The sequence below is a fragment of the Micromesistius poutassou genome, assembly GCF_964030765.1.
Source record: "Micromesistius poutassou genome assembly, chromosome: 21".
NCBI classification, from domain to species: domain Eukaryota; kingdom Metazoa; phylum Chordata; class Actinopteri; order Gadiformes; family Gadidae; genus Micromesistius; species Micromesistius poutassou.
Window position 1 is genome coordinate 12,359,899 of NC_140291.1, and position 22,958 is coordinate 12,382,856.

At 45.0% G+C, this 22,958-nt stretch overlaps 1 protein-coding gene across 3 annotated transcripts in view; it reads left to right on the forward strand.

Annotated features, from left to right (window-relative positions):
• LOC311367003 (disintegrin and metalloproteinase domain-containing protein 11-like) overlaps positions 1-21,856 on the forward strand; it is a 32,367-nt gene extending 10,511 nt beyond the window's left edge. For 2 of the 3 annotated variants that reach the window (XM_084485800.1, XM_084485798.1), the window contains exons 7-26: positions 2,111-2,174; positions 3,566-3,666; positions 4,318-4,392; positions 4,934-5,005; positions 5,631-5,797; positions 6,220-6,304; positions 7,542-7,632; positions 8,052-8,103; positions 9,233-9,332; positions 9,977-10,048; positions 11,061-11,153; positions 13,404-13,484; positions 13,997-14,047; positions 14,415-14,478; positions 14,655-14,760; positions 15,579-15,698; positions 17,506-17,674; positions 18,531-18,645; positions 19,199-19,289; positions 20,784-21,397. In XM_084485800.1, the coding sequence (XP_084341926.1) occupies positions 2,111-2,174; positions 3,566-3,666; positions 4,318-4,392; positions 4,934-5,005; positions 5,631-5,797; positions 6,220-6,304; positions 7,542-7,632; positions 8,052-8,103; positions 9,233-9,332; positions 9,977-10,048; positions 11,061-11,153; positions 13,404-13,484; positions 13,997-14,047; positions 14,415-14,478; positions 14,655-14,760; positions 15,579-15,698; positions 17,506-17,674; positions 18,531-18,645; positions 19,199-19,289; positions 20,784-20,832 (1,818 nt within the window). In that variant the 3' untranslated portion in view covers positions 20,833-21,397. Of the gene's footprint in view, positions 1-2,110; positions 2,175-3,565; positions 3,667-4,317; positions 4,393-4,933; positions 5,006-5,630; positions 5,798-6,219; positions 6,305-7,541; positions 7,633-8,051; positions 8,104-9,232; positions 9,333-9,976; positions 10,049-11,060; positions 11,154-13,403; positions 13,485-13,996; positions 14,048-14,414; positions 14,479-14,654; positions 14,761-15,578; positions 15,699-17,505; positions 17,675-18,530; positions 18,646-19,198; positions 19,290-20,783; positions 21,398-21,481 lie in introns of those variants that run through there. The other variant, XM_084485799.1, reaches the window with a different exon arrangement.
• The last annotated feature ends 1,102 nt before the right edge of the window (positions 21,857-22,958 follow it).

Sequence of the window (22,958 nt, forward strand, 5' to 3'; positions counted from 1 at the left end):
ACCCTGTAACCCACCTTACACTGTATTGTGTTCTGTTCTGCTCTATTTGGGAGACATTAAGGAGCCTGAATACTCACACATATCCTGCTCCTCCTCATCTCCTCATCATTGTGTGTAATAATATTCCAGTTTGTCTCTCTCTACCTGTTTCCTCCTTATCTCCTTCTCTCTCTTCTTGCTCTCTATCTATCATCATGCTCTCTCTCCCTCTCATATCGTATATTTTTCTTTCTCCCTCTCACATATCCTCTCTCTCTCTCTCGCTCTCTCTCACTCTCTCTCTCTCTCTTTCTCTCACTACTCTCATTCACACTAGCTCTCTCTCTCTACTTTCATTTTCCACGCCGCCACCCAGGCAGAGTTGACATTCAATTCCCCAGAAAAAAATAATCCTGTGGCCCGAACTGACTATAGACAAGATATGTCTATACAAACACAAATGTATAGATCCATACACCAATCTACTCGATACAAAAACATATAGAACTACAGTGTCAACACTGAGACATTTAAATTTATAGAACCATATTTCAATTCCACCCGTTACAGAAACACATACATAGAACTACATAACATTAGTCCTTAAAAGATTTAACAATATTTCTGAATCCCTTTGCTATCCTGAATGTCATGCATTTTATTTCAGTGTTTCCTAAATGACAAACAAGCAAAAAACAAACCATTGAACAAGTCGATCATTCCCATATGAATGTGTTAATCTGAGAGTCAATGGGTGAGAGATCCAGAGAGGGAGACAGAGGGATATACAGACACAGCAAGAAGGGGGTCAGAGAGGGAGGAAGGGTGTGACACAGTAAGAGGTGTGGTTAAGAAAGCCCCACACTAATGGAGTCCATTCAGAAGCTACTGTCTCTGAGCGCCATCCCTCTGCTGATGGACCCATGGCCCTTTTCCAGTGGGTCGAACATTGGCGTGTTGACTTCTCGTTTCCATTACCAGTTTAAACCCGACTCCGGAGATGGCGGATCTCTCGAGTCGGGCCAAAGCGCCAGACCAGATCGAAGCAGGTTGCACTTACCTCACATTTTGACCAGAACAACATGTCTGTCAAAATGTAAAAATATAGGCCTAACACTAAATACAATAACTGTGGATTCTTGTGTCTGAGACGCATTGTCATGCGGAGAACAGCTAGAGGTTTCAACCCTTTGAATAGTTAGATTCAAGCGCTCGGCTGGGATTTTAGTTTGATGATGTTTGCTTGCAATACAAAATAGCTAAATCAGGACAGATTTCCTTCAAATTAGTCTTGTTCTAAAGACTGGACATAGAAAAATATTTCACACTATTATATCACTGATAATGACAATCAACTATTTTTCTTTCCCATATCAAGGACATTGTGTGGCACTCAGGGAAATATGTGAGAAACATTGTGTAATCTGATATTCATCACCACTCAATAGCTATTGAGATGAGGAAGCAAAAAAAGGTGAATATTCAACATCAAATTTAATTCATCAGTGGGGATATAAGTGTGTGTGAAAGAATGAATCACATTTTACAACTGCCTTTAATATAAAAAGAAATGTAATAAGAGCGTGTGTTGTTGTGTCATCAACTCAAGACAAGCGCGTCATCAGTTTAAGACACAAGTGGGTAGCCCTGTGATAATGGAGACGCAAACTCCCAGCATATCAATCCCTGTTCCCAGTCACTCGAGACCCCATGCAGGGAATCTTCCGTCACTTTGCAGCCTTTACATAGTCAACGCAACGCGAGGGCCCTTACATAGTCAACGCGAGCAACGCGCGTAAGCGACGCGAGTGACGCGAGTAACGCGCTTCCTTTCATAGTCTACACAGCATACGCAAACGTCGCGGGCAATGCATGACATGCAATACACCGCTCACGCCACTCGCGATACTATGACGACAACGCATAGTATTGCATGGATCGGCGCGTCGCGTATCAAAAATTGGGACGACACGTTTTGCTACGCATCGCCGCATAATGGCGGCCGAAGCGTAGCGATGCGTAGCCTTGTGGACGCGTATGCGTACCGATGCGTTGACTATGTAAGGGCCCTTAGACGGCCCATGTGAAAGGGGCTCAGGTGTGTTCACTGATACGTCAACTGTCTCTCCAGGCGTACGGCGAGCATGCAGTGTACCGCATGGCTGACGTGGACCTGCTCCAGCCCTCCTCCACAGGTAGGACCTCCCGTAGCTCCAGCTCGACACCGCCACCCCTCATCCTCCTCCATGACCTCCCATCCCATCGCAAACTTTCCTGTTTGTTAGATTTCAGCTTATTTCTAAACTGTTCGTATAGTCTCTGCGTTGTGTATTTTCCCAATTGTAGTAGTAATTCTTGAAGTGTAAATCAAGGAAGCTTGACATGTTGGATCAGAGGGTCGAATGGATGGTTTATTCCAGGATGTAATACAGCAAGATACAGACTTAGGTTGAATAATCTATAGTGTAGGTGGTGAGGAGCAGTCTCCTGACGTGCTCCTTGGCTGTCGATCCCTCTTCTCGCTGAACCGAAGGCTTGGGGGAGTATTATAATAAGAAAATGTAAATAACAAAAGAACAGAAAGTTTTCCATCGTCTGTTACACCTTCTTTCTCCTGCTACTCCTTTCATGTCGCCAACCATCACTCTCTGTCTCTCTGCCTTGCTCCTCTCTCTCTCTGTCTCCCTTCCTCTCTCTCTCTCTCGTTCTTGCTCTCTGTCTCGCTCTCTGTTTCCATCCCTCCCTCCCACCCTATCTCTTGTGTTCCCCGATACGGGTCTTTATTTAACTTGGGTGTAACTTTATTTCCCTCCTTCCTCCCACTCAATGACTTTATCTGCGTCTTTCTCTTCCCGTTTTTCTTTCTTTCTGTTTCTCTAAATACTTTTTATGGTGTGTCACTTTCACCTCATCCCTTTCCCTCAATGACCTGTCTCTCTCTCTCTTTTCCCCTCTCCCTCTCTTTTGTTCTCACCGTGTCCTTCCCTCTTTATTTCTGTCCCTTTTTCTGCCCGTTGCTGAGCTAATCTTGGGCTCACTCTCACTATCTTCATCTCTCTCTCTCTCTCTCTCTCTCTCTCTCTCTCTCTCTCTCTCTCTCTCTCTCTCTCTCTCTCTCTCTCTCTCTCATTGCAGCACACCCTGTCCTTCATCAGGTCATTTCCCTCCACATCCCTGCCAACAATTCCAGGCTTAATTCATCTACTATAACCCCCTCCTATCTTATTCTATCCCCTCCCCTGTGTCCTTCTCTCCTCACCTTTCCTCTCCTCTTCCTCCCTTTAATTCCCCTTTAGTCCCTTTCTCTCCCTTCCTACTTAATGACACTACTTCTCTTCTGTCCACTTCCTTCTCCCTTTCTCAGTGATCAGGGTGTATTTTGAGAAAACAATTCGATCACATATGGGATCACACACACACACACACACACACACACACACACACACACACACACACACACACACACACACACACACACACACACACACACACACACAGAGATTTAAACAATCACTCACTTGCTTATCTATCTGCCTGTCCCTCTCTCTCTATCTTCCCCTACTTTGTTTTTTTCGGTGTTTGACAGACAACCACAGTGAGACAGACGCCGAAATAAAGGATGTCACCAGCAGAGAGACGGGCAAAATTCCTATCGCCACAGAAACCCTCAGACGCTCCAAAAGACAGGTCACACCCAAGACCTGACACAGTCAACCTCCACCCGATACAAACACAAATGTATAGAACTACAATGTCAAACCTGAGACAGATACAGATATATAGAACCATATGTCAAATCCACCGACACAAATGTATAGAACCAAACCGTAACCTCCACCTGATACAAACACAAATATATAGAACTACAGTGTCAAAACTGAGACTGATTTTAATTTATAGAACCATATTTCAATTCCACCCGTTACGGAAACACATATGTAGAACTACATAACATTAGTCCTTTAAAATATAACAATATTTCTGAATCCCTTTGCTATTCTGAATGTCGCATTTTATTTTTAGTGTTTCCTAAATGCTCCATACACACACATACATACACACACACAAAAAACAAACCAATGAAGTCGATGTTTCCCAAACAGCCTGTCTTGTGTAGAGCGGTGACTCCCAACCAGCAGTATATATTCATGGGGATAAATTTACAGGCTAGTGAATGTGAAGTTTTTTCACATACACAGCAATATGATTTGGCCCTTCACTACTGGCCATGTCTCTCTCAAGGACACACACACTATGTGTGTGTGACTCTCACCTGCTGAGAACAATGTGTTTTTGTGTGTCTTTTATCACTGTCTGTTTTTCTGTCGCCCCCTGCAGGTCAAACCAGTGCAGCGCACCGTCCAGACAGAAACCAAGTACATTGAACTCATGGTGGTGAATGACCATGACCTGGTATGAACTACACACATGTTTGCTCTAACTTTTTGTTTTGCAGAAAAGTTTATTTGCTGTTCAATGTAGGACAGTAACGCTATTGTCTCTCTCATCCTCTCATCCCCTTTCTTCTTTTCTTCTTCTATCCAAACTCCTTTGCACTTTTATCTAATTTCTTCTCTCTCTCCTCCTCTCCCCTCCTCCTCCACCCCTCTCTGCTTCTCTCTTATTCTCCTCACCGCTTCTCTCCACTCTTCTCTGCTCCTCTCCTCCGCTCCTTTCCTCCTCTCCTCTCACCTCTGCTTATCTGCTCCTCTCCTCCTCTGCTCCCATCCTCTCTGCTCCCTTCCTCTCCTCTCCTCCTCTCCTCTCTCCTCTCTGCTGCTCTCCTTCTCTCCTCTCTGCTCCTCTCCTCCTCTCCTCCTTTCCTCCTCCTCCTCTCCTCCTCCTCTCCTTCTCTCCTCTCCTCCTCTCTGCTCCTCTCCTCTCCTCCTCCTCTCCTCCTTCTCTCCTCCTTTCCTTCTCCTCTCCTCCTGCTCTCCTCTCCTCCTGTCCTAAGTTCGTCCAGCTCCGTCGCTCCTTCTCCCAGACCAAGAACTTTGCCAAGGCTGTGGTCAACATGGCCGATGCAGTAAGTTACCCTCAAAGAACCCTTATCAACATTACCCCTCGCACATTCTCCTGAGTCATCTCCCTCCACCTCGTCCTCTCCCCTATCGCCGCAGTGACAATGTCACTTTGTAACCACACACTAATGTGGCAGACTGCTGCCAAAGCACAGGGTCATACCACATGCTGCTTTCTGATTGGCTCATAGTCCCTGGTGATGTTGGTTGTCGTCAGTTGGTTGTGATTTGGGAGTATGTGTGTTTTGTTGATTTGGATTTGATTTGTGATCAACAGAAGTAGTACTTGGAGCACATTATTGAAAGGTATTCAAGATGTTTATCTGGGCTCTTTGTGCTCTCATGGCCGGGATAGTGAGGAGAGACAGAAAAGTGTGTTGAAAGAGAGGCGGAATGACATCCAACGTAGGATCGCTGGTCAAAACCGAAACCTTGGGGCATTTTGCCCCCAAATTTGTCCATTTCAATTAAGATTCTGGTCGTTGTTGTAAATAAAAGTGTCTGAAAGTGTGTTTCAAAGTTAACTATTTGTCTTATTATCTTCATTATTATTATTATATCGCTGATAAATGCCAAACTGATTGCCGCCAACCTCAGCAACATCATCTCTCTCTCTCTCTCTGTCGTCAGATCTTCAAGGAACAGCTCAACACGCGTATCGTGCTGGTCGCCATGGAGACGTGGTCGTCACACAACATGGTCTCCGTGGGCGACGACCCCTTGGTGACCCTGCGCGACTTCATGAAGTACAGGAAAGAGAGGATCCGGGAAGGCAGTGACGCCATACACCTCTTCTCGTGAGTCGTCGTAACGCCTTTTCACAATAACAGTCCGCCGAAAAAAAAAACGATTGGAATCTATATCGGTCTGTCATCCTCAGCAACAGTCGCTCAGGCGGTAGAGCGGGTCGACTGGTAACCGCAAGGTTGCTGGTTCGATCCCCTGCTCCTCCTAGCTGAATGTCGAGGTGTCCCTGAGCAAGACGCCTCGCCCTGACTGCTCCTGACGAGCCGGCTGTTGCCCTGCCTGATGAGCTGGCTGTCTCCCTGCGTGGTTGACTCTTTTTTTATTTTACTAAAATGTAAATGTAATCCTCCTCTTGGTGGAGCGTAAATGTGTTTGCGTGTGTGTGTGTGTGTCGCTCTCTCTCTCTCTCTCTCTCTCTCTCTCTCTCTCTCTCTCTCTCTCTCTCTCTCTCTCTCTCTCTCTCTCTCTCCAGGGGCAGGACGTTCCTGAACAGTAAGAGCGGGACGGCTTACATCGGCGGGATATGCTCTCTCACTCGGGGGGGCGGAGTCAATGAGGTCAGAATCACCGACCTTCAACAGAATGGGTTATTTGGCGATTGGCGTTTCATGTAAATTTGTGCAAAGTAGTCAAAGAAATGATGTTTACGGATAGGTTTCCTATTTAGTTTTGTATTGTTTACTGACTATTTGGGAATTTTAAAGACCCTTTTATCCAAATCGTGCTACAGTGTCCGAGGACATGTGGGTTGAGGGATTCCTTCAGTTCAGTGGTGGACTTTAGGGATTGAACCCAGAACCTTATGATCAGAAAACCCAGAGAAAGATAGTCGGTACAGTAAAGATGTTCATAGAACCAAGTGCAAGTACTAACGCTAGGCTAACCCATTCCCCGTATACAGCAGTGACTATGAATAAATACAACATACAGCAAGTGCGTACATTAAGTGCGTCCATTAAGTGCCAGGACGTACAACATATAATAATGGGAGGGGGGGACTGGATGGCTATGCAGAGTCTAGGTGAACTCTGAGCAGGAGAGTTTTGAGTCTTTTGCGGAAGCTGTTTCCACCACTGTGGTCCCAAAACAGAGAAAGAGTTGTGACTTTGATGATCGACCTTTGCTTGCTCTTAGTGATGGCGATACCAGACGTCCAGCTGAGGTAGTTGAGCAGAGCGCTCTAGCTGGGGTGTGTGGTTTGACCAACGCTTGGAGGTAGGCAGGGGCAGTTCCATCCTGTATGCCTTGTATGCCAGTACCATCATCTTGAATCTGATGCGAGCTACTACAGGGAGCCAGTGGAGGTTTAATCGCGTAAGGCAGGGAGTCCAGCCAGGAGCAAGTTTCAGTAGTCGAGGCGGGAGATGATCAGCGCTTGGACTAGGAGCTGAGCTGCTTCCCTTGTGAGGAAGTGCAAATCTGCAGGATCGTTTGCGGTGCAGCATACCTGATTGTCCAGTACCACAGAAGGTTTCTGGCAGTTGGAGAAGGAGATACAGTGATGTTCTCGACAGTGCCCAGTGAGTCCATGTGTGGGCGATCTTACCATGGCATTAGGAGGAGCTCAGTCTTGTTGAGGTTAAGTCTTGTTGAGGTGATGGGCAGTCGTCCGAGTGCTGACGTCTGCCAGACATTAAGATATGCGTGTTGCAATCAGGGTAGCATGACTTATCTATGTTTATCTATGAGCATGAGTGTGAGTATGTATGTGTGTATCGGGCTATCGCTAATGTATCAGAATGGTAACATTGTGTCTACGTCTCTATTTCTACATCTATGTCTCTTGTGCTCCAGTATGCCAACGTGGGTCCGATGGCCATCACTCTGTGTCAGACTCTGGGTCAGAACATCGGCATGATGTGGAACAAGCAGAGGCCCGCCGCAGGTGACCTTCCACCTCCTGGGCCTCACGGCACATGTTGTTAGAGTAGACAGTTGCACACACCTTTCCTGAACTGCAGACTGTTATATTTTTTTACATGCTGGGTAAAATATCCAGCCTTAAGTCACTGGCGCAGAGCTTGTTGTTCACATTGTGACATTTCCATCTAGTGGTGAAACGGTGCAGGGAAGTTTCTAGAAATTAATCATCAGAAGATGTTAATACAATCACTGTAATTAAAGACGCTGTCCAGCGTTTCATTATTCGAAAGTGTGGTGGACACTGAATTGAGTGTCTTCTTTTTTTTCATTGTTTTTTCTTTTGATAAAATATCTGCCATCATTTTCAAGACTCATAAGTGTGTGTGTGTGTGTGTGTGTGTGTGTGTGTGTGTGTGTGTGTGTGTGCGTGTGCGTGCCCAGGGGACTGCCGGTGTCCGGACCCGTGGCTGGGCTGCATCATGGAGGATACTGGGTGAGAGACTACCCTGAACTTTGGATTGTCGTTGTGCACCAAGAGACCTATATCAATAATGTGAAAGAGACCTATATCAATAATGTGAAAGAGACCTATATCAATAATGTGAAAGAGACCTATATCAATAATGTGAAAGAGACCTATATCAATAATGTGAAAGAGACCTATTCAAATAATGTGAAATTGATTGAAGACACTACTGATGAATAAGCCTTACCCCCACTCCGCAGTTAAACCACAGGGTTTATCATTATTATTCTTATTTTACTGTTGTTTTATTACTGTGCATTCTGGCTACATTACAGCTGCGAAAGTTGCAGTAGGTAGTGGAGGAGTAAAGAGTGAGAGAATGGAAAAGAGCAGAAGGGAGCAAGGATGTGAAAATAAAAATAGATACACAAGATACACAAAGTCCACCAAAAGTTTCTTCTCCCTCCCTCCCTACATTTACCCACCGTTGATTGTAACGCTGTGTGCATAATGGTTATTGTCAGGATTATGGATTCTTTCTGGAAGACATTCCCTGATAGGTCAGAAATTGAAATTGTCTCACACAGGCAACCAGAACAGCTCTTCTCACCGAGCGTTTCACTAACCACTGGCAGAGGGCTCGGCCATTTCTAACACATTTTGCAAAATAAAAAAGCTTTTACATACTTTATTAAATTTAGGTTCATGATTTGAATTGTGACCGTTAACAGAGTTCGTAATGATCTACTTTCACTCCATTAAACTTGTTTGTTGTACATGTGTCATCATGTTAGGAATAATTGCTTTAGATTGTGACATTGATTTACAATCTACTTCCATTGGGTTGTTTATCAAAAACCACTTAAGTCAAGATGCGAACAATCAATGTGTGGCGTGCAGAGTAGCAATAGGAATCAGATAGAGCTAACTTGTTGTTGTAAAAGTTATTGGTGGTCGTAAATAGGCATAATAGTAGCCTTGATTTGAATCATTTACACTAATTGTTACATTGATGTTTTATTATTTTTTGTTTTTCCAATAGTTCTTTCTTTATATAACTGCCGAGCTGGAATAAAGGGTTGTCATAATTCCTTGTGTTCTGATGTCCCCTGTCAGTTCAACTAATAAAGTTTCTTCATTCAATCTATTTCCCCAGGTACTACCTGCCCAGGAAGTTCTCTCGCTGCAGTATAGACGAGTATCTGCGTTTCCTCCAGGAGGGAGGGGGCAGCTGCCTCTTCAACAAGCCCAGCAAGGTTAGCCTTGGATGGGCATGTAGAGGAGCTGGGGTGCACTCCACGGGAGCCTTGCCCTTGCATGCATCAGGTGTTAATGTTAATACAGACGGTGAATCTGAAACCTGCAGCATCTCTACTGTGTCCTGCTGTTAAGTCACTACAAAGAAGATTCTGCTTATTCGATTTGAATCGGCCCACGTTAACCCTTCTTATCATTGGTTGGTATGGACGCCGCTATCGCTGAAAACCAAACATGGCAACATTCATTTGATCAGCAGTTCTAGTTAGAAATGTGCCTTTGATTATCATAATCTTCATTCAGTGATTGTATACGATGTTTACTTAGTCAGTTAAACTGGTCTTGTTGTTTTCCATGGTTGTTTGGGGGTTTTGTGGGACTATAATCAGGGTAGGCTATTTTCTGTTGCCGTCAGAAACTGTTCCAGGTTGATGCTCCTCTGCTGGGGTAGAAATTATGAAAACTATTGTTATGGTCATGTCGTATTAAGGTTATGGCCATGTTATTGTCATGACATTGTATGGTATGTTCTATTAATGGTTATAGTCCAGTTAAATTCATGTCATTGTCATGTTATATTATGTTATTGTCATGACCTGATGTTAATGCCATGTTGTACGATGCTGTGTCTTGTGTGTTTCAGCTGCTGGACCCTCCGGAGTGTGGGAACGGCTTCTTAGAGGTGGGGGAGGAGTGTGACTGTGGATCCTACCTCGTGAGTACCGCCCAGTTGGCTGTTGATGACACTGGGATGTACAGTTTATTTACATTTTCATTTACGTTCAGGGCATTTAGCAGACGCTTTTATCCAAAGCGACTTACAATAAGTATGTTTGTCAGAAGAAGGAGAAACGTCGATACATATCGCTGTCGGTACGACAAGGATGTTCATAGAACCAAGTGCCAAGCACTAACAATCGCTAGGTTTACCCATTCCCGTCTAAAACAAAGATAGCTAGGATCAAATGCTACACAATGCTAAGTAGGAAGTACAACATACAATAAGTGCGTAAGAGGGGTCGCAGAGGGTGGCTATGCAGGGTTTAGGTGAACTCTGAACAATTGAGTCTTGAGTCTTTTGCAGAAGCTGGTGATCTGGATTACGCCCCGTGCCATGTGTTGACGTGGTCACCATGGTACATTCCTATTGGTTAAGAAGAGAATAGTCCCACCCGCATAGCACCTTGCATTAAATTACATTTTAGTCACCTTATGTTTAGAGTAGTTAGTTAGTTGAAAGAAGCTATGCACTTATACATCATCTTAAACTATTTTGTTGGTTTGTTAAGACCCGAGGTTAATTGTTTACATAGTTGATGTCAAGACGTGAATGAGCCGTGGGGTTAGTTCACCTCACCTCCTCTCGTGGTGTAGAGGCATTCCATAATTGTGTAGTTGGCACATCTATTGAAAACCAATATAGCCATTAAACCCAGCGGTATGGTGTAGTCGATCATAGTGTTACAGAAACACTAGTTTCAACACTGTTTCACGCCGTGCATGAACGTTACATTCTTCAAGGAATGTAACACGCTGGAATTCTATAACTATGAGCAAGACAGAGGCTCACACACAGGCTGGTTCAGGAGTCCATTAAGGCACTGAAGTAAAAGAAGGATCATTCCTTATTTTATCTTCCATCTTCATATTGAACAGCCAAAACTGAAGCGATTATTAAGCAAAGTGTGCTGTTAACAGTAAGGGCACCCTGGGGTGGGCCTCCACAGGAGTGCTCCCGGAGTGGTGGGGCCTGCTGCAAGAAGTGCACACTTACCCATGATGCAATGTGCAGCACCGGCCTCTGCTGCAAAGACTGTAGGGTAAGAACACAGCGTCTTACCTTTAATATTCTGAATGGCAGCAAGAGTCACTTAGATCTGACTTAAGTTGCATTTATTTTGTTTATTATTCTATTATTCTTCACTTTGATTGAATTATCATTTCACATTGAATGCCACAATCATCCCTGGTATTTGTGATTTGTAAAAGTGTTTATGAACACCCAGAGATCACCTTATGATCACCTGTCCTCTCTCCTCTCATCCCTTACCTGTCTCCTCCCCTTCCGTCTCTCCTCTACTCTCCTCTACTCCCCTACCCTCTCTCCTCGTCCCTCTCCTCTGCAACTCCTCCCCTCCCTCTCTCCTCTCCACTCCTTCCCTCTCCTTCTCTTCCCTCTCTCCTCCCCTCTCTCCCCTCTCTCTTATCCTCCCCTCTCTCCCCTCTCTCCTCTCCTTCTCTTCCCTCTCTCCTCCCCTCTCTCCTATCCTCCCCTCTCTCCTCTCCTCCCCTCTCTCCCCTCTCTCCCCTCTCTCCTCTCTCCCCTCTCTCCTATCCTCCCCTCTCTCCTATCCTCCCCTCTCTCCCCTCTCTCCTATCCTCCCCTCTCTCCCCTCTCTCCTATCCTCCCCTCTCTCCCCTCTCTCCTATCCTCCCCTCTCTCCCCTCTCTCCTATCCTCCCCTCTCTCCCCTCCGTCCTATCCTCCCCTCTCTCCTATCCTCCCCTCTCTCCTCTCCTCCCCTGTCTCCTATCCTCCCCTCTCTCCTCTCTCCCCTCTCTCCTATCCTCCCCTCTCTCCTCTCTCCCCTCTCTCCTCTCCTCCCCTGTCTCCTCTCCTCCCCTGTCTCCTATCCTCCCCTCTCTCCTCTCTCCCCTCTCTCCTATCCTCCCCTCTCTCCTATCCTCCCCTCTCTCCTATCCTCCCCTCTCTCCTATCCTCCCCTCTCTCCTATCCTCCCCTCTCTCCTATCCTCCCCTCTCTCCTCTCTCCCCTCGCTCCTCTCCTCCCCTGTCTCCTATCCTCCCCTCTCTCCTCTCTCCCCTCTCTCCTATCCTCCCCTCTCTCCTATCCTCCCCTCTCTCCTATCCTCCCCTCTCTCCTATCCTCCCCTCTCTCCTATCTTCCCCTGTCTCCTATCCTCCCGTCTCTCCTCTCTCCCCTCTCTCCTATCCTCCCCTCTCTCCTATCCTCCCCTCTCTCCTCTCCTCCCCTGTCTCCTATCCTCCCCTCTCTCCTCTCTCTCCCCTCTCTCCTCTCTCCCCTCTCTCCTATCCTCCCCTCTCTCCTATCCTCCCCTCTCTCCCCTCTCTCCTATCCTCCCCTCTCTCCTCTCCTCCCCTCTCTCCCCTCTCTCCCCTCTCTCCTCTCTCCCCTCTCTCCTATCCTCCCCTCTCTCCTATCCTCCCCTCTCTCCCCTCTCTCCTATCCTCCCCTCTCTCCCCTCTCTCCTATCCTCCCCTCTCTCCCCTCCGTCCTATCCTCCCCTCTCTCCTATCCTCCACTCTCTCCTCTCCTCCCCTGTCTCCTATCCTCCCCTCTCTCCTCTCTCCCCTCTCTCCTATCCTCCCCTCTCTCCTCTCTCCCCTCTCTCCTCTCCTCCCCTGTCTCCTCTCCTCCCCTGTCTCCTATCCTCCCCTCTCTCCTCTCTCCCCTCTCTCCTCTCTCCCCTCTCTCCTATCCTCCCCTCTCTCCTATCCTCCCCTGTCTCCTATCCTCCCCTCTCTCCTATCCTCCCCTCTCTCCTATCCTCCCCTCTCTCCTCTCCTCCCCTGTCTCCTATCCTCCCCTCTCTCCTATCCTCCCCTCTCTCCTATCCTCCCCTCTCTCCTATCCTCCCCTGTCTCCTCTCTCCCCTCTCTCCTATCCTCCCCTCTCTCCTCTCCTCCCCTCTCTCCTATCCTCCCCTCTCTCCCCTCTCTCCTATCCTCCCCTCTCTCCTATCCTCCCCTCTCTCCTATCCTCCCCGCTCTCCTCTCCTCCCCTGTCTCCTATCCTCCCCTCTCTCCTCTCTCCCCTCTGTCCTATCCTCCCCTCTCTCCTATCCTCCCCTCTCTCCTCTCCTCCCCTGTCTCCTATCCTCCCCTCTCTCCTCTCCTCCCCTGTCTCCTATCCTCCCCTCTCTCCTCTCTCCCCTGTCTCCTATCCTCCCCTCTCTCCTCTCCTCCCCTCTCTCCTCTCCTCCCCTGTCTCCTCTCCTCCCCTCTCTCCTCTCTCCCCTCTCTCCTCTCCTCCCCTGTCTCCTATCCTCCCCTCTCTCCTCTCTCCCCTCTCCCCCGCTGTGTGTTCAGTATGAGCTGCGGGGGTCCACATGTCGAGGGGCGGTGGGTGACTGTGATATCCCCGAGACCTGCACAGGAGACTCCAGCCAGGTGAGAGACACTCCACTCTTAAATTAACTTAAGAACACTGTTTTAAATACCGTATTTTATGAAATACAAACATTTTTGTATGACCAGGTCGATGCTGCTGAATTTGACTGTGGTCATTGTTGGGATTATATAAACTGATTTTTTTAAACAAAGTATTATTGGTTTTGCAGATTATGTTTTGTTTAATCTCAAAATAGAAATGGGTGTGTTTATGTTGAAGACTAAAATGATAAATGAAATAGTTGAATTGCATATCCTTTGTACACTCAAATACAAATGATGAAATACTCAGTATGTAATGAAAATACCTATATCAGATACATGTCATTTAAACAAGGCCCATCTCTGGTTTTTGACTGTATTTTATGAATGACAGAAAAACAGTGCCGTGGTACAGTAAATTAACATAAACATTAATCTGGTGTGTTCTGTGTATCTACTCATCAACAAGAATATAACTTAAAAAAAAGAAGTATTATTGGATATGAAAATGATTCACTTTTCTCTCCCAGTGTCCCCATAATGTCCACAAGTTGGATGGATACACGTGTGAAACTGGGCAGGTATGTGTGTATACCTTGGTTGTGTGGTTATACTAACGTTTTACATCCCAAACTATTTTTGGCTTGAATAAAAGTGCTCCTGTGTGGCTTAGTGTTAACAATACAGATTGTTTTTGTTCAGAAAATAAAAAGCTTCCGAGGAATTTCAGTAAACTTATAATCTGCTCTTACCAACACAATTTAAGAAGCAACAAGCAGGAAGTTTGTCTATAGTTTGGCCAAACGTAACCCTGTCACTGGTCCAACCCCATTCTTTACGATCAATATTTACATGACACCCCTGAAGAACCTCATACTCATATTTTTATCTTATCTGTGGAATTATGTATTCAGAGTTGATCCATCTTGTGTCTCATGTCACCCTCAGGGGCGTTGCTATGGCGGCCGCTGCAAGACCAGAGACGGACAGTGTCTGACCGTGTGGGGCTACAGTAGGTTAACATTCACCATCTTTCCTTCATAATCCCCCGATTAAGCCAGACGTCACACACACAGCGTCACACATTCCTTCTTAAAACATCTGGGTTAGTCATCACAGCTGATTCCTTCTTAAAACCTCTGGGTTACCCCTGACCTACGGCTCAAACATGGTGTCCTCTGTTCCCAGACTCTGCAGACCGCTTCTGCTACGAGAAGTTCAACGTGGAGGGCTCAGAGAAGGGCAACTGTGGAAGGGACCCCAGTGGCCACGGGTGGCTGCCCTGCCAGAAACTGTGAGTTATACTGAAAGAGGTGATCTAAAGCCACTCGGTGTGAGAGTGATTAGCCATTACAAGCCATTACAAACCCTGCCATTCCCTGTGCCCTGGTGACATTACTAGTGGGTGTGATGTATGCTGGATAGATCTGTCTACCAGCCTACCCGGTGGACTGAAGCAAATGCTGCTGATCTATCCGTCATACATCTAGGTGGACACGTCCACTAGTGATGTCACTAAAACACAGGGAAAGGCAGATTTTCAAACGGCTTGTAACGGCTAATCCCACTCTCACCTGGTGACATGATATCAGACAAAATCCTTTTGTCACATCCAATAAGTTTGATCACCGAGGTTCACCGGTTTACCTCTAAATGTCCTGCCTTAACCCTACCTGCTGATTAATCCGTCTGTGTCCCTCTACCTCTCTCTTCCTGTCTCTCTACTTCTCCATCCCTGTCCCTTTATGTCTCTCTACCTATCTCTATGCCCCTCTACCTCTTTGTTTCTCACACTCTCTCTCTCGCTCTCACTGTCTCTCTGTGTCTCTGTTTCTCTGTTTCTCTGTCTCACTCTTGCTCTCTTTCTCTCTCTTTCTCTGTCACTCTTTTTATCTTTCTCTTTTCTTTCTCTTTCTCTTTCTCTCTCTCTGTCTCTTTCTCTCCCTGTCTCTATCTCTATGTCTCTCTACCTGTGTGTGTGTGTGTGTGTGTGTGTGTGTGTGTGTGTGTGTGTGTGTGTGTGTGTGTGTGTGTGTGTGTGTGTGTGTGTGTGTGTGTGTGTGTGTGTGTGTGTGTGTGTGTGTGTGTGTGTGTGTGTGTGTGTGCTATCAGGGATGTCCTGTGTGGCTTCCTGATGTGCACCAACCTGACCTCCAGGCCCCGCTTCGGGGAGCAGCAGGGGGAGCCCACCAGTCTGACGGTGTACCACCAGAACCGATACATGGACTGCCGGTGAGGTCATATGTAGAGGTCGTAGGTCACGGGATCCGAGGGAGTCCATCAACCAAGCTCGACAGCTGAGATTTTCGAACAAACTGTGTGTGTAACAGTTGACCACTGGTGTAAACTGACCAAAAGAGACGGCAAAACCTGACAATCTACACGTGCTCCTTTTCAGGAGAAGGCTAAATTAATGATAAAATTATACATTGTGTATTTTGAACTGTTGAATAAATACATAATACTGAATTAAATAAATAGAAAGATTAATATTTTATAGACAAAATGTAATGTAAGTTTTTTTCTGAACAGCATTCATGCACGAGACATCAACGCAATAAATAAACAAAGAACAAACAGAATCGAGTTAGGGAATTGTATTTCGACAGAGCAAATTTCTTTGTTTTTCCATCAACCAATCTGCAAACTTCCTCTCCTTTAAATGTGTCAGACGTGTCAGGTGGCAGATGTGTGCTTACTTCACACTGTGTTTGCATGTCGGGGGTTTTATGTGTTGAATGATTTTGGTAACTAGCTGCGACCTTAGAGGCTAATGTGACATTCCTGGAGTGTTGATTGAGCCAACGCTTATTGGAGCTGGAGTCGGTTGCGGCTGCTTGCTCCTGCTATATTACAACCAGAGCTAGCCAGCCACTGCACAAGCTGGCCCTCAACACAGCCAAAGTTCTGCCCTTCACTCCAGATAGAAAGTTGAGACAGTAGTTGGAAGGGTCGGAGATGCTGAGGATGGGAGGATGAAGGGATAAGACAGAGAGATAGTGAGAGAGGATGAGTCTGGACATATAGGAGGCAAGAGGGAACAACAATATGAGATGTGGAATTCCTCCAGCTTCCCCAGCATTAAACCTCTCGACGCTAAACGGGGCCGTTAGTCTACTTAGCTATGGTTGGGGAGTTTAAGCATTGCTTGTTATGTGCTACAGGGCACATTGTAGAGGCAGACATTAATAATCTAAGATTGGGGAACTGGCAGAGGATATTTAATAGTTGGATCAAGATGATTATTAATAGGTTTGTAGTTAGAGATCGAGATAGATATCTTATGATTCTGAATCGTTCACAACTTCCAAAAATGTATTGATTTATTGTTTACTTTTGTATTATTATTTACTAACATTATTGCAACATTTCGTTGAAAAACTACATCACCTTTTGCACACTTTACTCTGCTTTCATGCCATAATTTGCAGTTTAGCTTTGGTTAACAGTTGGGAGTGTGTGTGTGTGTGTGAGTGTGAGTGTGAGTGTGAGTGTGAGTGTGAGTGTGTGTGTGTGTGTGTGTGTGTGTGTGTGTGTGTGTGTGTGTGTGTGTGTGTGTGTGTGTGTGTCTCTTTACCCTTCGTTTGCATGAGTTGACCCCCGTGTCCTGCCATAATATACTGGTGGAGTTATATATAAATAAATATGAAATAATAAAACCGTATTATTTATTTCAAATGTTCATGGTGTCAATCCCCTGCTTCGACCTAGTGACGTGTCACGACCAACTGACGGGTCAGGACCCACTGACGGGTCAGGACCCACACATGGGTCACGACCCATTGATGGGTCGCGACCCAGTGATCGGCCACGACCCACTCTTGGGTCCCGACCCAATCATGGGCCCCGACCTACTCATGGGTCCCGACCCAATGATGGGACCCGACCCAATGATGGGTCACGACCCAATGATTGGTCCCGCCCCCCCTGATGGGTCCCCACCCACTACTAAAGGGCCACTGACCTAGAGACCCTTCCCCCTCTCTTTCCTCGCCTGTGGCTCCCTGATGACCTTTGACCTTGTGACCTCTGTCCTCAGCGGCGGCCACGCGGTGCTGGAGGATGGGTCCGACCTGGGCTACGTGGAGGACGGGACGCCGTGCGGGCCCAACATGATGTGTCTGAACCGCCACTGCCTCGCCGTCAACACCTTCAACCTCACCGCGTGCCCCGGCTCCTCCCCCTCCCGGATCTGCTCCCACCACGGGGTCCGTTGCCATGGCATCCAAGCCTGTTCTCTCTCCGTTTAGGTTTCAGTTTCACCATCGAGTTACATATCATGTTTGCCGGTGCTCATATGGGTCTTTGGGTCCCTGTCTTTGTGTCAGAAGTCAAAACCAAAACCAAAGCATTCTAATAAACTACTGAAAAAATGTTTATTAAAATAAGGACGAGGCTAAATTAATGTTCAGCCTTTCGCTTGCTCTCTTGCACAAGACTGACAATCCCCGGTAACTCAAAATGGCCAATAGCGGGTTACTTGTGCAATATAATGCGTTTAACCAATATAGGGAAATTTGAGTCCATATATACATCTTAAACCACATTTTTTTAACTTTCTGAATTTAAGTTTAGATTTTAAACTTCCGTCAGACCAACCTGCCCCACTATTTGAGTTATTAAACCCGCTGTAGGAAAGATTTAAGAGTTGCGAACAGAGAGAGAGAGAGCAGAAAGGAGTAGACGAGGATTTGGAAAATAAAACCAAAAAACGTTGCCTCCCTCTCTGCCAACATTTCTCTGCTGTTGAAAGGTGTTGCAATCATTCACCGTCGTGTAGCTTTGACAACACTGTGTGCGCAGATGTGATTGACAGGCCAGATGGATTCCCCACAGCAAACACTGAAGAGATATAAATTGGCTCATTCAGAGAGCGACACGCATTCAACCAAAACACCTCTTCAACCAAAACAGATATCGCATTTCCCTCACTCACAGCAGCACCGATGGCTGGGATTGGATATTTGTAAGAAATGACTCTTGAATGATAGCTCTTGAGTCTTACCTCCAGCAACGACAATGGAATCAAACCGCTGTCGTGTGTTCGTCCCCCTCTCCCTGCAGACGTGCAGCAACGAGGTGCGGTGCATCTGCGACACGGACTACACAGGAAAGGACTGCAGCGTGTTTGACCCCGTCCTGCTGCCGACCCCCATGGAGGGCCCCGAGAAGTACAAAGGTACCGCGGGTGGACCTGCTCCCTGCTTTAGGGCGGCATGTGGCTCAGGAGGTAGAGCGGGTCGGCTGGAAGGTCGCTGGTTCGATCCCCGGCTCCTCCTAGCTGAGTGTCGAGGTGTCCCTGAGCAAAACGCTTCACCCTGCCTGCTCCTGACGAACTGGCTGTGTCCCTGCGTGGTCGACTCCACCGTTGTGGAATGAGTGAATGTGTGAATGAATGGGTGAATGTTAGGCAATATTGTACAGCGCTTTGAGTGGCCACTGATTAGAAAAGCGGAATATAAATATAGTCCATTTACTTTTCTCTTCTCACCTGTATTTTGCTTTCCAACTTCTTATTTGCTTTCCACTCTTTTCACTGCAGGTTTTTGCTTTAGTTCAAATCTAATATGCATGATTAGAAGACCAAAAACAATCCATTCATGACCCTACTTCTTTTTTTTTTCTTGTTACAAGCTGGGCCATAAACCGCTGGGCCACCAGAGGCCGCTATTGTGCAAAGTGACATTAAAGCAATTTTGAGGTTAACCCTCCGCTGTTCCCCGCCCCTCCAGGGCCCTCGGGCACCAACATCATCATCGGCTCCATCGCCGGGGCCATCCTGGTGGGGGCCATCGTCCTGGGGGGCACCGGCTGGGGCTTCAAGTAAGACCTCTTGCTGCCTGTCTCTTTAATAAGCTAATTACGGTCATTATCGCAGAATAACGACCGGCTCGCTGTACCTATTCCCTCTCATTGCACGGATACTTACTGAGGAAATCAATCATTTGACCCAAAATATAACAAACAAAAATTATTTAACCGATTGAAAATGATTTTATTGCTCCTGCGGAAATAAAAGTATATAAGATAAGATAATACTTTATTGTCCGTTTGCACGGAAATTTTTCTTGCAGTACAACCTCCCAACAATTATACATGAGGACATGAAACAACATTAAAAACATAAACAACAACAGTGAATAATAAATATGATGGGGGGGTCCAGCCCTGCTAGTGTGGCAATAAATAATATGGGGTTAAAAATATATAATACTTTCTATGGTTGAAAAACTGAGCCCATAGCAATGGTCTGTTGTTCATAGCAGCAGTCAGAAATATAAGACAGTAGAATGCCACAATGGACCAATCAGAATCTAGTATTCAACAAAGCTGTGTTATAATTGCCACAATGGACCAATCAGAATCTAGTATTCAACAAAGCTGTGTTATAATTGCCACAATGGACCAATCAGAATCTAGTATTCAACAAAGCTGTGTTATAATTGCCACAATGGACCAATCAGAATCTAGTATTCAACAAAGCTGTGTTATAATAACTAATTATAAACTAGTTATAAAAACATCTAAATTAAGTGAGCATTGACATTCAGTGTATAACAATATACAAAAATAACAATGAAACAATGAAAAGATGTAGGATTATTATAACTAATAATTATATTTCATTAATATTATATTGTATTAATGAAATATAATATAATAATAACGTGATAAAATAAGATGAATGATACCTGTCTCTAGCTCTCTTGAATGTTCACATGAAGATTCTGAAGGTTTTTGAAAATAGTTTTAAACAGTTATTCTATGGTTTCATGAGTTTCGGATATGATTTTACCAGCAGGAACTGGTTAATAATATGGCCGCTTTGTTCTGTTCAAACACAATACATTTGAGTTGCATGTTTTATTTTTATTGAACTTTTGAGATAGGAATGCTTTCGAATACCAGTTATTATGGTGATCTAAGCTTGCTTTGTTTCATTCGAGGACAATTAATTTGACCCTGACATTATACGGTGATGATTGAATATAATATTTATATGATATTAGAAATTAGAATGCTTCTATTTATTTATTTCCAACAGTGAATTAGTTATTCTGTGATGTCTAAGTCCTGTTCACCTCCATTCCCTTCTGTAGGGCTTGGCTGTAGATCTTTGTCCAGAAATGTTATCCTCCCTTCTGATTACTCACTTTGTGTTTGTGGTCTAGCTTTATCCAGAAAAGACACGTCATGTTGTTCTCGAGTGATCTTACATGAAGATTGATTCTAACGTTGAACTCTTTGGTCCCATTTGTCACCATGTTCCCCATCCTCTGTTCCTCCTGCTCTTCCCGCCGTTCCCTGGGGAACCAGGAACATCCGCAGGGGAAGGTATGAGTCTTCTCAACAAGAGACCTTCTAAATATCTTGTGTCTAAAACACGTCCCTCGCCCTCCACCTCCCTCGTTTCCATCATGAATACATCCAAAGCGTCTTACGGTAATGTGAGTGCATACCTTAAAAGGAACCCAGTGGGAATCAAACCCTGAACCCCAGAGCCATGCCCTCTACCACTCGGTTAAGACGGGAGCTTCAGGATCTTCTCCGAACTTCACCTAACTTCTCCGATATGTAGTTTCACCACACATTTACAAACACAGTGCATTCTTTATTTCCCAATGCAGATATTCTTCACCTTCATTTGTACCTGATGTTTTTTTTTTTATCGTAGATGCATTGCTTTTAAATGCCCTGTTTTGAAATTGTTGAACGTGAATATTTAGATTTATATTAGACTTGTAGATGGATTTTGAACTCAACAGTAGATTCTTGTTTCACCAAACCCGTTAATTAATGAATTAGTATCGAGTGCTTAGATATTACTTAATTGATAAAGTCCCGTTTGAGTTTGTAATTTGTAATCGTTCAATATGAGAATAAATAAATAGGAGTAATGCTTTCAAATGTTTTGTTTTATTTAAATAATGTGATTTATGATTTATTAGAATGCCTGTTTTTAACCCTTCTGAATTTTCTTAACCGCTCTACCTTTTTCCCGCCTCTCCTTCTAGATCTGGGGGTGGGTGATCTGGTCATCCCCCTGCTCTACTCTCCAGCTGTGATCTCTCTGAGGAACCTATCCTCAGTCTAACTTGTCTTCCACTGACCTCAACATCACCTCTTATTTCTACCTTGGCTTTAACCCTTGAACTTACGTTATCCCTTAACCCTACCTTGACCTAAATCGTACCTTTAAGTACACCTAATGTACCTTATGTAACCTAACTTTAACCTTACCTATAATCTTAACTTTAACCTCACCTTAACATTTAACCTTAAATCTAACCTTAACTTTGACTTCACTTTAACCATACCCTATCATATTGTGCTATCCAGTTGTATGGCACGCTGGTACGTGCAAGTCGTAAGGTGTAAATCTCCCAGCTTTCTTGCTGCATTTCATGGAGAAATGCCCCCATTTGATCGGTCCCACTTAATATTCTGAGAGTAGACCGAGTTCAGTGAGGCCGACTGTACGACTCGACAACAAAAATGGCTGCGCCCGTAAAGAGATTTATTTTCTTTGTATTTGTATCACGTTGCTCATTTTAATGCCGATTTTAAATGCTCCAACACACTTGATTACATTGCTACTTTATTCCGGTCATCAATTTATGCATTGCACGGTCTTGCTGTGCGTGCGACACAATGTAAAGTTGTGTTGTTCGTTTTCGAGCTGGTTTGCTAAAGAGGCTAATGTAGCTAACAATAACAATGACAATGAGAAACGGGAAAGCTATAAGTGCTGCAAACCAGGAAATTACGTCGCATTCTTGCTAGAATATAATTAACTTAGTCAGAACATCATTTACTATCATAACTCACTCTCCCTCTCTGTTAAAACCTAACTTTCGGTGCAAGGTTCTAAAATACATTCCGGTTATATGCTCTATATCAGGGAAACACCTTCTTTATTCAACTCACAATTGTCATAATGTGTCTATTAACAGCCTTTCGTAATCTTCAACTGGTGTGTTGTTGCAGAAAACCCACACCCTCCAGTTGAATTTGTCTTACCCCTGAGTGCTCAATATGTTTAAAGCACACAAAACGTGTCTTCTCCCTGCTCTGCCGGCTGTTACAAGACTCCCTATTCACTACGCCTTTATAATGACTCTAGGTGATCAGGATTTACTAAGTAGCATTTGCTTGTCCAACTAGGTAATTGTTTATGCAGTATCTCACTGCTATATACATCAGTTCTTCATATATTACATACATTCATATCTCATGCACTAATGAATGTATACTTATACCTGTAACGATTGAAAAGGATGTCTACAGAGCCTAGTTTTTCAGAAATAGTTTTGTGTGTAGTTTAACACTGACCATTAATACAGCTTGATTGTCAACTCTCTTGGCTAGTGTAACCATTATTTTGGCTAGGTTGACTTTTGCACATACACACAGAATGCCTTCCAACACCAGTGTGCAGTATATATTATATATCCAAGCTTAAGTATATGTATACAATATAAACAGTACATA